Below are 17427 nucleotides of genomic sequence, written 5' to 3'. Positions count from 1 at the left end.
GGAGATTCCAATCAAGAAGCTGAGGACTTGTTCTGCCCAATTACTTCTTTGCATCTATTGGTTGTGGCATGCTCCAAGAAGGATTTTGAGACAGAGAACAACAAGTCTCCTTCTGTTCTGGTGTGTTCTCCTCAGTGTTTAGAATCACGTGGGATTACGGAGAAATCCAACGGGTTGCCGCCGTTAGCTCAGTCGACGAAACGTTGCTTAAAATTGAGTCATGAGAATGCTTGGGGGAGGCTCAGTTCTCAATCTTCTGAGAATCCTCACGTGCCCCTGTGTGATCTTATCTATACTGTCAGTCAATGTCGTCAAGGTAATTTATGTCTTAAAGATCCCGACGTTAGTAATGTTTTTTGCAAATTGAGCCACATAGAGCATGGAGATTCATCTGTTGTATTGCTGGAAGTTATAGGGAGTAAAGGTGAAGTGAAAGTTAACAAAAAGATATATGGGAAGAAATGCCGTCTGAATTTGACTAGGGGTGATGAAGTTATCTTTGGTTTTTCTCGCAAGCAGACATATATATTTCAGCAGCTCCTTACTAGTATCTCTGAACGACTCGTGTTTATTAAGAGCAGTCGTGCTCAGGCTGCTGCACTACAAGATAAGGAACCTTCTTCAAGGACTGTTACTAATGAGTCCTATAATTCTCCCAAATGGCAACAGGTTTCTTTTACCAATTCAAAGTTTATTGCTAGCACTGAAAATGATAATTCCCATTTGAGCTACTTAATATGGGTTAATCATGAGAAGGTTGGGAAATTTCTGCAGTTGATAGCAATATTCGTTGGTAGTTTTGTGATAGCTTTTACCAAAGGGTGGCTTCTTACTCTTGTTATTCAATGAGACCCGAGAATATTATCTTCACTCTCATATTTATTTTCGAACCTTGAGGACAAGGTTCAAGTGAACCCGACGGCAATGATAGAGGAGTATATTAATATTAATAATATTAGTTATTAGTGTTGTTGTTGAATTCTAGTTGTACTTGGGCTTTTAATAGTTGTTGGACTTTTAGGTCTATTATCCATTAAGGGTACTATATAATGTAGTCTCATAGAGACATTGAGAATCAATCAAAGAAAATGAAAAAGTCTTTATTTTATTAGTTTATTTTAGTTGTCTATTTTATTTCTCTTAGTTTTCCTTAATTTGTTAGGGTTCTAAATTAGCATCCTAACAGGCAGCGTGTTAGTTTCCCTTTGACATACATCCGAAACTGAAATTCCCAAACAAGATAATTCTTTCCGGTAAAACAACCACAAATATGATCTATCTCTTCTTCGGAAGCCATAATATCAGAGATGACTTAAGAACAATTTTGTTAACGTGAAACAAGAACCACCAATGGAACACTGAAGAAAATACTTGCCGACACCAAATCAAAACCCTAATTCAGAATACTTGCCGACTCCGATACGATAACACGATCAAAGCAAACACGATTTGTAAGCACCCGAGATTAGAATCGCAACCTTGGAAGAGATTACCGAGAACCGAGATGATTTCAATTATCGAGAAACGAGATCTACCGAGACGATTTCAAGAGCGACCCAGTGGGGTGTCGCTGAATAAAGCCAAGATTAACCTAAAACTCACAGGTTTGATCGAAAACCTACTGATACCATGTCAATAATTCTTGGCTTGATCCTTTTCTCATTATTATTGCTCGTATATATAAAAGTTACAGGGCCATATCGGTAATTGCACTAAATAATTACATTTAAACTAATTCCTATTCACAGATAGTGTTACATATGACAGTGTGCACAAACATATATTATATATTATGAAATGTTGAGTATAAGAAGAGAGGGCACAAATTTCTGCGTGAAATACAAAATAAAATTGCACAGGAAAAGTCCAAATTCAAAATATTACAATTGAATTTGTATGGAATTGATTGGAGAGATTTAAAATAATGAAATGGTTTTCCAAAAATGCAAGGAACCGTAGAATCAGCGCAAATTGCCAAGTCAAATAATAGATATAAATGAAGAAAACCTCACTACATTATATAAAAGTCGATGATTTAAATCCATGTGTTTGAAATTAATACAAGAAAGATGTAATCAAATTGCAGATTCTACTATAAGACCCAATATTCTAATACATTTCTTTGAATTTAAACACTACAGGACAAATTTATTTTGGAGTTGATCAAATAAGCCTCACCATTACGCTAACATAAGATATGGACTTTAGATAATCAAGTTCATTAGAAAATATTTTATTATAAGAACCACCTAATATGTGTCTACAATTTCATCCAAACTTTCCACTTTCAAATATATTAAGATACAATGGTGTTTATGTGCTCTCTTGTTTTGTCTGTCCAGTTTCTTTTTCTTTATTCACTATTCTCTTTCTTATTTACTACATCTTTTCCTTTAACTCACACAAAGTGTCATCAATATGAAAGCCAGGCCTTGTTGCAATTCAAGGAAGGCTTTATCATCAATAAGACTGCAGACTGCCTCTTGGAGTCCTCTCAGTTATCCTAAAACAGCATCCTGGAGTGCAAGCACCGATTGCTGCTCATGGGACGGTATTAAATGTGATGAGCACACAAATCAAGTCGTTCTCATTAACCTTAGAAGCAGCCAACTCTATGGTAAAATGAATACAAATAACACTCTCTTTCGTCTTGTACACATTCGAAATCTTGATCTTTCTGACAATGACTTTAGTTACTCTCAAATCCCACCCAAGATAGGTGAGCTTTCACAACTAAGATATCTGAACCTTTCTCAGTCAGTTTTTTTTGGCGAAATTCCACCACATGTTTCCCAATTATACAAGTTGTTGCATCTTGATCTAGGGTACACTCGTGCAGCATATCTTAAAGGTAGTGAAGTCAATCTGTTGACCCTCGAACAGTCCATTCTCGGAAGCATAATTCATAATTTAACAAAACTTGAGATGCTCATGCTAAATTATGTGACAATTTCATCCTCTTTACCAGACAAACTCATAAATCTAACTTCCATGAAATCACTTTCTCTTTACAATTCTGAATTGTATGGTGAATTTCCAATTGGAATATTTCATCTTCCAAACTTAAAATTTCTGGATTTGAGAATTAATCCAAATCTGATTGGTAGGTTGCCTGAGTTTCAGTCTAGTTCACTCACCACATTAGCACTTGATAATACAGGTTTCTATGGTACATTGCCAGTGTCCATTGGAAAACTTAGTTCTTTAAATAACTTAATAATTGAAGGTAGCAATTTTTATGGGAATATTCCTTCTTCCCACGGCAACCTCACACAACTCGAGAAAATAAGCCTTCAACATAACAAATTTAGTGGTGACCCTTCAGCATCCCTGACAAATCTTACCAAACTGAGCAAATTGTCAGTTGGTTTTAATGAATTTAGTTTTGAGACCATCTCATGGATAGGTAAGCTCTCATCAATAACTGCCTTGGAGATATCCTCCGTCAATATTGGCAGTGACATCCCATTATCTTTTGCAAATCTCACCCGACTACAATATTTTATTGCAGATAATAGCAATCTAAAGGGTGAAATTCCATCTTGGATAATGAATCTAACAGATATTGTTCTCTTGAGCCTATCCAAAAATGTTTTTCATGGAAAGCTAGAACTAGACGCGTTTTTGAAGCTAAAAAACCTAACTTATCTTAATTTATCACACAACAAATTGTCATTGTACAACAGCAAAAAAGTTTATCCCATATCACCAACTCTCCAATTCAAGTCTTACAACTAGTTTCATGCAACTTAGTTGAGGTTCCAAGATTTATAAGAGATCTCAGTGATGTGGAATATCTTCTCTTGTCATACAACAATATAACATCGCTACCTAGTTGGTTAGGGAGAAAATCAAGTCTACAAATATTAAGTGTTTCCCACAATTCATTGACAGGACAAATATCTCCATCCATATGCAATCTCAAATCACTCATCCATCTTGAATTATCATTCAACAATTTAAGTGGTAATGTTCCCTCGTGTATTAGCAACTTTAGCCAATATCTAGAAATTCTAGCATTACAGAGGAACAAATTGTCTGGTTTCATTCCTCAAACATATTTAAGGGGAAATACCCTTCAGATGATTGATTTCAACAACAAAAATCTTCTGGGCCAGTTTCCAAGAGCATTGGTCAATTGTGGATGGCTAGAGTACTTTGATATTAGCCATAACAATATCAACGATTCGTTTCCATTCTGGCTGGGAGATTTACCGGAGTTGAAGGTATTGGCTTTAAGTAACAATGAATTTCATGGAAACATTAGTTGCCCTAGAAACATGATATGCCCATTTCCCAAGCTTCACATCATTGACCTGTCTCACAATGAGTTCTACATTCCAAGGGAATTCATTTGAGGGAAACGAAGGTTTGTGTGGAGATCAATTGTCAAACAAGTGTACAGATCATCCACAACCTTCTGCCTTTAATGATGACGATGACTCAGAATCTTTGTTTGAAATCGGGTGGAAAGTTAGTCTGATTGGGTATGCAGGCGGTCTTGTTGCTGGAGTGGCATTGGGAATCAGTTATAGCTCACAAGTACTTTGGTGGCTTAAAAAGTTCTTTTGAGTTAAAAGGATTTTTAAAAGGTTTCTCTTTCTTTTGTATTTTATTTCCTTGTGTTTTTGTGAATTCCTATAGTAACAATGTATTTTGTTTGTATTTTATCTCTTGTTTGTCTGAAATATTATGAAAAACTAGTAAGTTCAACAAACGTTTTGTTAGTGAAATCTCTAAACTATAATATTTTAGTACTACTCTAGATGAACGTGGTGATTGTGTCAATGTGATTGCAGGACTGAGTTTTAATAGTACTGAGTTTCAAAATGAAACATGTATATATTCATTAGGAGATTTAAATTAAACACTATACTCTTTTTACAAACCATGATTCCCACAAACACATTCTAGCATGAAGCTTGTTCTTGTTACAACTATGATTATTATCAAAGCAGTAGAGATTTAAACAAGACAACCTATGTATAGAATATTGACTGTAAGTCTCTTTCTTGCAATTTTATGCTGCATCGATTGGGATCAAAGTCAAATGAGATATTGCCAATACCCTCGTAGAAGATTTCTCCAAGTTCATCATCACTAGCTATTTGTTGCCCTTTCGCGACTTCATCCTTAGATACATTTGAATTCTTTTCAAGCAAATCCTTAAACAACGAAGATCGAAGGAGAAGACTAAGCGCGGTGGGAGAAGTTGACTTGTTGCTCAAGAAACTGTAGTTCTTGTTCTCAAATGATGATTCTTGGATTTCAATGGAATTCAGATTATAATCTTGAATGAAAAAGCTCTTTTGAAGGGCTAATAACTTTGATTCTTGTAATAGAGTCGAGTTATTCACCGATGCTATTGTTTGAGACTCTTTTTGCAGTGCTAGTGATTCATGGTTTGGTTCTGTGGTGCTTTCTGGCTTTAACCATTTTATGTAACTGCTTAATTCAAAGTTTGTTACAGCATGGATTCCTCTATACTCAATTGCAGCTATGTCGTAAGCTCTTGCAACTTCGTCTTGTGTACCTTTGTTGTTTAACAAGAGATGTTTTTGAGATTTTAATGAATGAAAAATGAAAGATATCTTTGTGTTGTGTGTGTGATTCAACTTACTATAGGTTCCAAGATAGAGATATTTGTTTCCAAACACTCTTCCTATTCTTGCTTCCCATCTACCATTATGATGATGCCTGCAATGTATTCACCAAGTGCCTGTGATTTATGTTGATCAGCAACAATTAGGGTTGGTCATGGTACGGTTCAGTCAGAAAACCTAACAAAACCGAATTATAGTTAGAGGTCATCCGAACCGAACAAAATCGTTTCAATTTAACCATAACAGAACAAACTTATTGATTTGGTAAACCAGTTCGAAATATGAACTGTATCAAACCATTTGAAGACAGTTTTTCTCAAATCGAATCATTAGTTAAAGAACACGTCTGTTATATTTTTGTTGAATTTTTTTTATAAAAAACTTTAAACTTGATTTTAGCGTTTTTTTTTTTCATTTTTCAGTATCAGTTCGGTTTATTTATCATTTAATTCGGTTCTAAAACTGTTTATTTACTAACCTAACTTAATAGTTCGGTTATTTTAACTTTTATTCGGTTCTTAATTCGGTTTGATCTGACAGTTTTTTTAACAGTCCTACCAAAAATTCACAAACCAATCTATATTATCCATGAAGTGTATTTATATCACCTTGCTATACTTTGAAAATCCACTGCACTTTATGTAAAATTAATTATAAAAAAAAGTTATCTAGTCATGATAGCATAACCTATGTATCATTTCTAAGGTACAAAAGTTAAAAAGTGTTATATTCAAGAGAGGAAAAAATCAGTGTTATTTAGTATTATTACCTTCTTAATGTGGCCAAATACTCCTCTTTGGTCATAGTATTCATTATTTCTATCTCTTTCTCATAATCGGATACCTGAAAATTGGTGAAAGTTGATGCTCCCCAATATTTAAGTGCAGCCAAATCATATGCTCTTGCAGCAGATTCTTCTTCATCATAAGCCTCTACAATATTTCAAACATAACTTCTCATCTTATATGAGTTCATGAAGAAATTATCAAGCATCCATGTAGGATAGCAAAACAATATTTATATATGTTCTTGAAAAACGAATTAAGCAAGAAATACAAGTAAACAAAATCAGCCATAACAGTTCTTATAAAAATCTAAGACAAAACAAAATCAGCCATTACCTGTTTTTGTAGCGACAAATATATTAACAAAATGTACAAATAAGAAGGAGAAAGCAAACAAAAGAGAAAAATAAAACCAAACAACTAATTCATCCAATCAAAACAAGAAACATGATTGATCAATAGATATGTGCGGGACTGTTAAAATTAATGTGTTGTAACCACCACTATGAGTAAGCATTATGAAAGAAGTGCAAAAGAGTTGTAACCATCATAATATAATTACTGTCTTTATTTAGAGTTATGTTAGAATTGTATCATTAAGATTGAGAGAACCAAAGAGTCCTCATCTTAATTAGCATCTTATTGTCTTCTATGTCAGTTTTGATTCAAGCCTATATAAAGGCTTTGTAATGTTAAGAAAGATATATCAGTTGGTGGTGAATTCAGTAAAATAGCATATTCAAAGCATATCTTCCACCAGTGGAAGTATAGTGAAAAAAGTGTCCAGTGCAGTTTTAAAGCATATCTTCCACCAGTGGAAGTATAGTGCAAAAAGTGTCAAAAACCAGTTTTCCTCTGCAGAATTCTGCAACACTATAATTTATAACATACCACCTCTAGAATACCACCAACAGAGTGGTATCAGAGCTGCAGATCCTTGCAGCCCCAACAAAAACAACAAAAGTTATGGCTTTTACAAACAACCCTTCCGCAACTTACATCAATGTCAAAGTTCCTCTATTTGAAGGAGAGAACTATGATTTTTGGGCAGTTAAAATGGAGACTCTATTCACATCTTTGGATGTTCTAGAGTACGTCAAAACCGGATATGAAGAACCGGCACCAACGGAGGCTGAAAAATCAAAAGAAAAAGCTGAAGAATCAAGCCAACGGCTTGAAGAGTTGAAGAAGAAGAAGATCACAGATGCTGGAGTTCTCGGAATGATTCAAAGAGGAGTCTCTCTATCCATTTTCCCAAGGATTATGAGAGCTAAAACATCGAAAGAAGCCCGGAGTATCCTACAACAAGAGTTCGAAGGAGACTCAAAGGTGCGAACGGTGAAGCTTCAATCTCTTAAGAGAGATTACGAAAATGAAAGGATGAAGGAGAACGAGAGCCTGAATGAGTACTTCAACAGACTCTCCGAGTTGGTGAATCAGATGAAGTCGCATGGTGATACGATAGATGATCGCAGAATTGTTGACAAAATTCTGATTAGTTTGACAGCAAGATTTGACCCAATGGTGGGTGTGATAGAAGAAACCAAGGATCTATCAACCTTAACTATTCAAGGGTTGATGGGGTCTTTGAGATCCTACGAGCAAAGGATGTTACGACATTCTGAAAAATCAATTGAGAGTGCCTTTCAATCTAAACTCAACATTCAGTCCAACAATGGTGAAAATAAGCCCCAAATACAAACTAGAGGTGAGTCTTCTAGAGGTGGCAGATTTGGAAGAGGCAGAGGCAGAGGTCGAAACCAACGTGGCAGATCTGGAAGAGGCACAAATGGCGGAAGATGGAATGAAGCATCAAACAAATGGTGCAGAATTTGTAACAGCGGCACTCATGACGAGAAGGAGTGTTGGAACAAAGGCAAACCGCAATGTCACAATTGCAAGAGATTCGGGCACCTTCAAAAGGATTGTCGTCTTGAAAATCAGCAACATGCTTCGTACGCAGAAGGAGAATCTGATGAAGGAAATTTGTTTTTTGCTTGTCAAAAAGCATTGCATGAAGAAGGTAAAAATGTTTGGTATTTGGACAGCGGCTGTAGCAACCATATGACCGGACAGAAGGAAGCATTTATAAACATTGATTCTTCATTTGCCTCAAAAGTTAAATTGGGCAATGGAGAACATGTCGAAGTGAAAGGGAAAGGAAGCATTGGAGTCACCACAAAGCAAGGAAGCAAAGTCATGCATGACACGCTTTATGTGCCAGAATTAGACGAAAATTTGCTTAGCATTGGACAACTTCTGGAGCACGGCTATTCTCTAAACTTTGAGAATAGAGAGTGCAGAATTTTTGACTCAGAAAGAAGAAGTGTTGCCGTTGTGAAGATGACTAGCAACAGGAGCTTTCCACTATCTTTCAACTATGAGAAAAATGTAAGCTTGATGGCCAGAGAAGAGAATGACTCATGTTTATGGCACAGGAGACTTGGGCATTTGAATTACGAAAGTCTCAAGTTACTCTATCAAAAGAAGATGGTGTATGGGCTACCAAGAATCGAAGAAAAATCTGGTGTGTGTGAAGGATGTGTCCTAGGCAAATACCACCGGCAACCATTTCCAAAAGAAAGTGCATGGAGAGCCAAACAAGTGTTGGAACTTGTACACACAGATGTGTGTGGTCCTATGAATACTTTGTCTCATGGCAAAAATAGGTACTTTATCTTGTTTATTGACGACTTTACCCGCATGACTTGGGTATATTTCATGAGACAAAAATCTGAAGCGTTTGTAATCTTTAAGAAGTTTAAAGCATTAGTTGAAAAACAAAGTGGCCGATTTATAAAAATGCTGAGAAGTGATCGAGGGAAGGAGTACACCTCAAATGAATTTCACAAATTTTGTGAAGATGAAGGTGTTGAAAGACAGCTCACTGTTGGCTATACACCTCAGCAAAATGGTGTATCTGAAAGAAAGAACCAAACTGTGATGGAGATGGCGAAATCTATGCTACTTGAGAAAGGTTTACCTAAAACCTTTTGGCCCGAGGCCGTTAACACTGCTGTGTATTTGATGAACAGGTGTCCAACAAAGGCAGTGTGGAAAAAGACTCCATTTGAAGCTTGGAGTGGAAGAACACCGTCGGTGAACCATCTTAAAATTTTTGGATGTGTTTGTTATGCTCAAATTCCAAAACAAAAGAGGACAAAGCTGGAAGAAACAAGTGAAAGATGTGTTTTTATTGGCTATAGTTCCATGTCGAAGGGCTATAGACTTTACAACTTGAAGACAAAAAAGGTGATCATTAGCCGGGATGTTGTATTTGATGAGAATGCTTCTTGGAATTGGGAAGAAGACAGAATGAAGGAGAAAACAGTCCCTGCAATCATATTACAACAACAAAATTCAGCAGCTGAGAATGAGCAACCGGCTCCATGTACACCAAGTTCCTCATCCTCTCCAAGTTCACCAAGTTCAAGTTCATCATCTCCCAGCTCAACTCCAATAAAATTAAAGGATTTGAGTGATATTTATGCAAGATGCAACTATTGTGTTGTGGAACCAGAAAATTTTGATGAAGCAATCAAAGAAGATGTTTGGAGGAATGCGATGCAAGAAGAGATAAATGCCATTGAGAAAAACAAAACATGGCAGCTAGTTGAAAAGCCAAATGAGAAAGAAGCTATTGGAGTAAAGTGGGTGTACAAATTGAAGCATAATCCAGATGGGTCAATTCAAAGAGCCAAGGCTAGATTGGTAGTAAAAGGCTATGCACAACAGCCTGGAATTGACTATTGTGAAACTTTTGCCCCAGTTGCAAGATTGGATACTGTACGAACAGTTATTGCATTAGCAGCTCAAAAAGGGTGGAACTTGTACCAACTTGATGTGAAGTCAGCTTTCCTGAATGGAGAATTAAAAGAAGAGGTATATGTGCAGCAACCTCAAGGCTTTGTGACTAAAGGCCAAGAAGAAAAAGTTTACAAGTTGAAGAAAGCTCTCTATGGGTTGAAACAAGCCCCTAGAGCATGGTATAGTGAAATTGACAGCTACTTCATTCAACAAGGATTTCAAAGAAGTCCAAGTGAGTATACCTTGTATGTGAAACATCAAGGTAAAGATGATATCCTTCTTGTTGCCCTTTATGTTGATGATTTGGTGTATACGGGTAACAACAAGAAAATGGTTGAAAATTTTAAAATAGAAATGATGAAAAAATATGAGATGAGTGATCTTGGCTTGCTGCATCATTTTCTTGGTATTGAGGTTTACCAAGATGAATATGGAGTTTTTATTTGTCAAAGGAGATATGCTGAAAATATTTTGAAAAAGTTTGGCATGAAAGACTGCAAACCTGTTGACATTCCTTTAGTGGTGAATGAACAATTAAAGAAGGAAGATGGTGGAAGATTAGTAGATGCAAGCATGTATAGAAGTTTGGTTGGAGGCTTGTTTTATCTAACAGCTACACGACCCGACTTAATGTTTGCTGCTAGTTTACTCTCAAGGTTCATGAGTAAACCGAGTCACTTGCACCTTGGAGCAGCAAAAAGAGTTCTAAGGTATGTCATGGGAACCATGGAGCATGGAATCAGGTTTGAAAAGAGTTTTAAACTCAAAATTAAAGGCTACTGTGACAGTGATTGGGCTGGAAGTGTTGATGACATGAAAAGCACTTCTGGTTATGTGTTCAGCCTGGGTTCAGGAGTAATTTCTTGGTGTTCGAAGAAACAAGACACAGTAGCGCAATCTTCAGCTGAAGCAGAATATATGGCAGCTGGTTTGGCTACACAACAATCATTGTGGTTGAGAAGAATACTTGAAGATATCGGAGAAAAGCAAGAAGAAAGTCTGCTGCTTCACTGTGACAATAAATCAGCAATAGCCATGGCAAAGAATCCTGTTTTCCACAGTCGAACAAGACATATTAATATAAAGCACCACTTCATTCGAAGTGTGATCGAAGATGGTGATGTGCAGTTAGTGTTCTGCAATTCAGAAGAACAGCTTGCAGACATTTTTACCAAAGCACTACCAAGAGGAAGATTTCAACAACTTAGAGAAGCAATGGGAGTTAAAGAGCAACACATTAAGGGGGAGTGTTAAAATTAATGTGTTGTAACCACCACTATGAGTAAGCATTATGAAAGAAGTGCAAAAGAGTTGTAACCATCATAATATAATTACTGTCTTTATTTAGAGTTATGTTAGAATTGTATCATTAAGATTGAGAGAACCAAAGAGTCCTCATCTTAATTAGCATCTTATTGTCTTCTATGTCAGTTTTGATTCAAGCCTATATAAAGGCTTTGTAATGTTAAGAAAGATATATCAGTTGGTGGTGAATTCAGTAAAATAGCATATTCAAAGCATATCTTCCACCAGTGGAAGTATAGTGCAAAAAGTGTCAAAAACCAGTTTTCCTCTGCAGAATTCTGCAACACTATAATTTATAACATACCACCTCTAGAATACCACCAACAGGGACAAACAATTTAACAATTATATCACCGACCTCTTCCAAGTTATCCTCGTACAAAATCCACAAAATATTAATAGTGTAAGCATTGAAATGTAAATAAGCTCACTACAAGAAGACCAACATAAATATACCCCAATCTCTTTTAATGTTTTATCAAATATACAAACACCTCTCTTTCTAATTAACACACCAGAAAGCTTTATTGATTGTTTGTCTGATTGTATTTAGTGCATAATTTAGTCTTTTATTTGAGTGAATCATCATTCTAATTCTTTAGAACAAATAGTATCTCAAAGCAACTGCTATTAATGTAAAGATTTGACAGTGTTACATCATGATAGTGGTACATATGACACTGTAAATAGATTTCTAGTCTAATACCAAATAAAATTGCACAGGAAAAGTCCAAATTCAAAATATTAGAATTGACTATGTATGGAATTGAATGGAGAGATTTAAAATAATGAAATGGTTTTCCAAAAATACAAGGAGCCGTAGAATCTGCGCAAATTGCCAAATCAAATAATAGATACAAATGAAGAAAACCTCACTACATGTTAAAGCATCAAATAGTGTTTGTTATATATAAGTCCATGTATGAATTCCATGTGTTTGAAATTAATACAAGAAAGATATTATCAAACTGCAGATTCTACTATAAGAGCCAATATTCAAATACCTTTCTTTGAATTTAAACACCAAAGGACAAATTTATTTTGAAGTTGATCAAATAAGCCTCAGACCATTAGCCTAACATAAGATACTGACTTTTGATAATCAAGTTCATTAGAAAATATTTTCATTTTATTATATTTCAGTCCATTTCTTTACTATAAGAACCACCTAACATGTGTCTACAATTTCATCCAAACTTTCCACTTTCAAATATTAAGATACTATATCTAACTTCGTTGCAAGTACTATATCTTAAAAATTCTGAGTTGTATGGGGAATTTCCAACGGGAGTATTTCATCTTCCAAACTTGAAAATTCTAAATTTGAGATTTAATCCAAATCTAAAGGGTAGGTTGCCTGAGTTTCAATCTAGTTCACTCACCGTGTTAGCACTTGATGAGACAGGTTTCTATGGTACACTGCCTATATCCATTGGAAAGCTTAGTTCTTTAAATATGTTATTAATTTATGGTTGCCATTTTTCTGGCTATATTCCTTCTTCCTTTGGCAACCTCACACAACTCATGGAGATAGACCTTCAATATAACAAACTTAGGGGAGACCCTTCTGCATCCCTGGAAAATCTTACCAAACTTAGAAAGTTGTATATTGGTTATAATGAATTTACTTTTGAGACCATATCATGGATTGGTAAGCTCTCATCATTAATTGCATTGGAGATATCCTCGTCCAATATTGGAAGTGACATCCCATTATCTTTTGCAAATCTAACCCAACTAGAATTATTAATTGCAGAAAATAGCAATATAAACGGTGAAATTCCATCTTGGATGATGAACCTAACAAATTTAGCTATCTTGAGCCTTGGCAACAATTTTTTGGTTGGAAAGCTAGAGCTTGACACGTTTCTAAAGCTGAAAAATCTAATTTATCTTGATTTATCATTCAATAAACTGTCATTGTACAACAGCAAAAGCTTATCCCATATGACCAATTCTCGAATTCAAGTCATACAACTAGTTTCATGCAACTTAGTTGAGATTCCAAGATTTATAAGAGATCTCAGTAATGTGGAATATCTTCTCTTGTCATACAACAATATAACATCGCTACCTAGTTGGTTAGGGAGAAAATCAAGTCTACAAGTATTAAGTGTTTCCCACAATTCATTGACTGGCAAAATATCTCCATCCATATGCAATCTCACATCACTCATCCTTCTTGAATTATCATTCAATAATTTAAGCGGTAATATTCCCTCATGTATTAGTAACTTTAGCCAATATCTAGAAATTCTAGCATTACAGAGGAACAAATTGTCTGGTTTCATTCCTCAAACATATTTAAGGGGAAATACCCTTCAGATGATTGATTTCAGCAACAACAATCTTCTCGGCCAGTTTCCAAGAGCATTGGTCAACTGTGGATGGCTAGAGTACTTTGATATTAGCCATAACAATATCAACGATTCATTTCCATTCTGGATGGGAGATTTACCTGAGTTGAAGGTATTGGCTTTAAGTGACAATGAATTCCATGGAGACATTAGGTGCCCAGACAACATGACATGCACATTTCCCAAGCTTCACATCATTGATCTTTCTCACAATGACTTCTCTGGAAGTTTTCCATCAAAAATGATCCAGAGTTGGAAAATAATGCAAACATCCAACACAAGTCAATTACAGTACGAGAAAACAACATTGTTCTTTGTGTCCTACAAGCAAGGAGAATATTCGATGACCGGAAATATTTCTTACTCGTTCACATTGTCAAACAAAGGGATCACCATGGTTTATGATAAGCTTCAAGAGTTTTATAGCTTGATAGCGATTGATATTTCAAGCAACAAAATCAGTGGAGAGATACCAGAAATCATTGGAGATTTAAAAGGTCTTATTTTACTCAACTTGTCAAATAACAACCTTTTTGGCGGCATTCCTTCTTCTTTAGGGAAGCTTTCAAAACTTGAAGCACTTGACCTTTCATTCAACAGCCTTACAGGAAAGATTCCCCAAGAGTTGACACAACTCACCTTTCTGGAGTTCTTTAATGTGTCCTTCAACAATCTCACAGGATCTATACCACAAAATGCGCAATTTTCTACATTCCAAGGTAACTCATTTGAGGGTAACCAAGGTTTGTGTGGAGATCAATTGTCAAACAAGTGTATAGAGCATCCAGAGCCTTCAGCCTCTGATGATGACAATGACTCAGAATCTTTGTTTGAAATTGGGTGGAAAGTAAGTCTGATTGGGTACATAGGCGGTCTTGTTGCTGGAGTGGCGTTGGGAACCTCTTACAGCTCACAGGTGCTTCGGTGGCTTAAAAGGTTCGTTTGAGTTAAAAGGATCTTTTTCTCTTTCTTTTATATTTTGTTCTCATATGTTGTTTGTTTCCTTTCATTATGAATGAATGCCTATAATAACAGTATGTTGTTCGCATATGTATTTTATTGCTTGTTTCACTGAAATATTATGAAAACTAGTAAGTTCAACAAAAGAAACAACAAATCTTGCAGATTCAAACAGGTTGAGGGATGGTTGTTTTTGTGGATTTAATTGTTTTTAATTTGATTTTATAATCTAATTTAACATATTTGTTTACTATTTTATATGCTTCAAAGATAATTGATAAATTTCATTCAACAGTAAATTTTAATATGATAATATACATTATATTTTAATTCAAAACTATTATTTTATTATGTGTTTACAAAATTACTCTTAATTTAAAAAAAAATTATAACATATAAATTCCGATATCCAAAACTCAATTCAAAATAAACCACATTAATTTAGATTGGTCTGGATCATTTTTTTTTTAAATTGTCATTCAAATAGAATCAAACTGCATGTACTTTTATCTTTGGTTCATATGAATTTTAAATTCAAAACCAATTGATATACTTTTATTTTTGTCTTCAATTTTAAAAAAGAGTTTGAATGAGCCAAAAACTTTTCTTTCCTAAGGTTCCGTTGCTGCTTGTTTCCAATTCCAAACATATAATTCTTGTGAATATTAAACCATGAACACCATTGAAATAAAGAAATAGCTCGCATTGCATAATAGAGAAATGAGTTACAACAAATTTAATTTACAATAATTTACAACAAATATTCTCTAACGTTAGTCATTCTCACTAACTAACTCTCAACAAACTCACAACTAACTAATGTAGATTAGTTATGATTAACAAAACTAAAGATTACAGTGAAGTTAGCTTGCTATGCAAGTAACTGTACCAACTACTACATCTAACCTTGAGGAACAATCATGATAACAAAAAGTTACACCCGATTTAATGTTTTAGAAAAATAATCACAAATAGTATCTCAATGCAACTGCTCTTTCTGTAAAATTATATATTTTTTTAAAAGATATACACTCGCGAAAATATGACTGTGTACACAAACTTATCAGCATAAGATCATTATTATTTGATATATATTGAGAATATAAGTATAGCAAAAGTTTAAATTGAAAATATTACAATTGACTCTGTCAAGATATTAAATTGATTGTGTATGGAATTTATTGATACGGTTTTCCAAAAATGTAAGTAGCCGTATTGATACAGGCAAATTCCTAAGTCAAATAATAGAGACAAATGCACAAGAAATGAAGAAAAGGCATCAAATAGACCTTGTTACATAAAAGCCCTTGTATGAAATGCATGTGATTGCAATCAAATTGCAGATTCTGCTATAAGTGCCAAGAATCAAATACCTTTCTTTGAATTTAAACAGTAGAAGACATACAGATTTTTCGGAGTTGATTTAATTAGCGTCTCCATTGGGCTAACTTAAGATATAGACCTTTGATGAAGAACCGCCTACTACCTTTGATGATGACAATGACTTAGAATCTTTCTTTGAAATTGAGTGGAAAGTAGGTCTAATTGGGTGCATAGGTGGTGTTATTGCTGGAGTGGCATTAGGAATCAGTTACAGCTCACAAGTACTTGGGTGGCTTAAAAGGTTCTTTTGAGTAAAGAGTGTGCTTTATCGTTATCATAAGTTTTTGTTTCATTTTATTGTGATTGCCTCTAGTAAGGTTGTGCTTTGCCTCTATTAAGTTCAACAAATGAATTTTGAGGTAGAGTAAAATGCAAATTTATGTCTTTTGAAAATAATACACATTGTTAGACTAGGGGTATGGTATGAATCTCTCTTATGAATATGATTTTTCTGTTTGATCCATGGATTTATAATTGCTACAAGTTGAATTACTGTATTTCTATCAAGAGGATATCAAGAGATGTTGGTTTATGGTGTAAACGAAAGTGTTAAAGGCAGAGATATAGGAAAAATACGTAGGTGAAAGGAATGGGAATTTATTCTTTTATTTGCTGAAACAAAACATTTATAGGGTTTTAACCCATGACACAACCACATCACCACTAAACTAGGAAGTGGGATAAACAGAATCTGTCACATCTCCACTAAATAAGGAAGTGGAATAACTAAAACTACTTTCTCTCCTAAAGTGTAGGAACCACTTATTGACTAATAATTTAAAATACTGAAACATAAACTGAAACTTAAATAGCCACGTAATGCAGTCCAAAAGCAATAATTAACACTCCTCCTTGCTTTAGGATCTGCAAACTCCAATTTTCTGCCTTAAAAACTCAAACTTGCCGACAGGAAGTGGCTTTGTAAACAAATCTGCTAATTGATCCTCTGACCTGCAGTAAATCAAAGTCACTTCTCCGTTTTGCTGCATTTCTCTTAAGAAATAGAGCTTGATGTTAAAATGTTTAGTCTTCCCATGACAATCTGGATCCTTTGAAATTGCAATCGTTGCTTGGTTGTCAATAAAAACTTCAGTTTTATGATTCTGTTGGAGATGTAAATCACACAAAATATTCTTTAACCATAAAACTTGATTTACAGCTGCATTTGCTGCTATGAATTCAGCTTTTGCAGTTGATTGTGCTACTGTCTCCTGCTTCTTTGTGCAC

At 34.9% G+C, this 17427-nt stretch overlaps 1 protein-coding gene and 2 pseudogenes across 1 annotated transcript; 2 read left to right on the top strand and 1 right to left on the bottom strand.

Moving 5' to 3' along the window:
• The first annotated feature begins 2255 nt into the window (after positions 1-2255).
• Positions 2256-5843, top strand: LOC131608793 (receptor-like protein 7; annotated as a pseudogene).
• Positions 4895-6905, bottom strand: LOC131611074 (AP2-like ethylene-responsive transcription factor At1g16060). The gene is made up of 4 exons (XM_058883197.1): positions 6887-6905; positions 6373-6535; positions 5621-5697; positions 4895-5533 (listed from the first exon to the last, which is right to left on the bottom strand). Exons 1-4 carry the CDS (start codon positions 6903-6905, stop codon positions 4980-4982), a joined length of 813 nt encoding a protein of 270 aa, XP_058739180.1. The 3' UTR covers positions 4895-4979.
• Positions 6906-12673: 5768 nt separating this feature from the next.
• On the top strand, positions 12674-15084 carry LOC131611073 (receptor-like protein 9DC3; annotated as a pseudogene).
• Positions 15085-17427: the final 2343 nt, after the last annotated feature.

The sequence above is a fragment of the Vicia villosa genome, linkage group LG6 (assembly GCF_029867415.1).
Source record: "Vicia villosa cultivar HV-30 ecotype Madison, WI linkage group LG6, Vvil1.0, whole genome shotgun sequence".
Lineage (NCBI taxonomy): Eukaryota > Viridiplantae > Streptophyta > Magnoliopsida > Fabales > Fabaceae > Vicia > Vicia villosa.
Note: the sequence above shows the minus strand (reverse complement) of the source record. Positions and strands in the feature narration are given on the sequence as shown.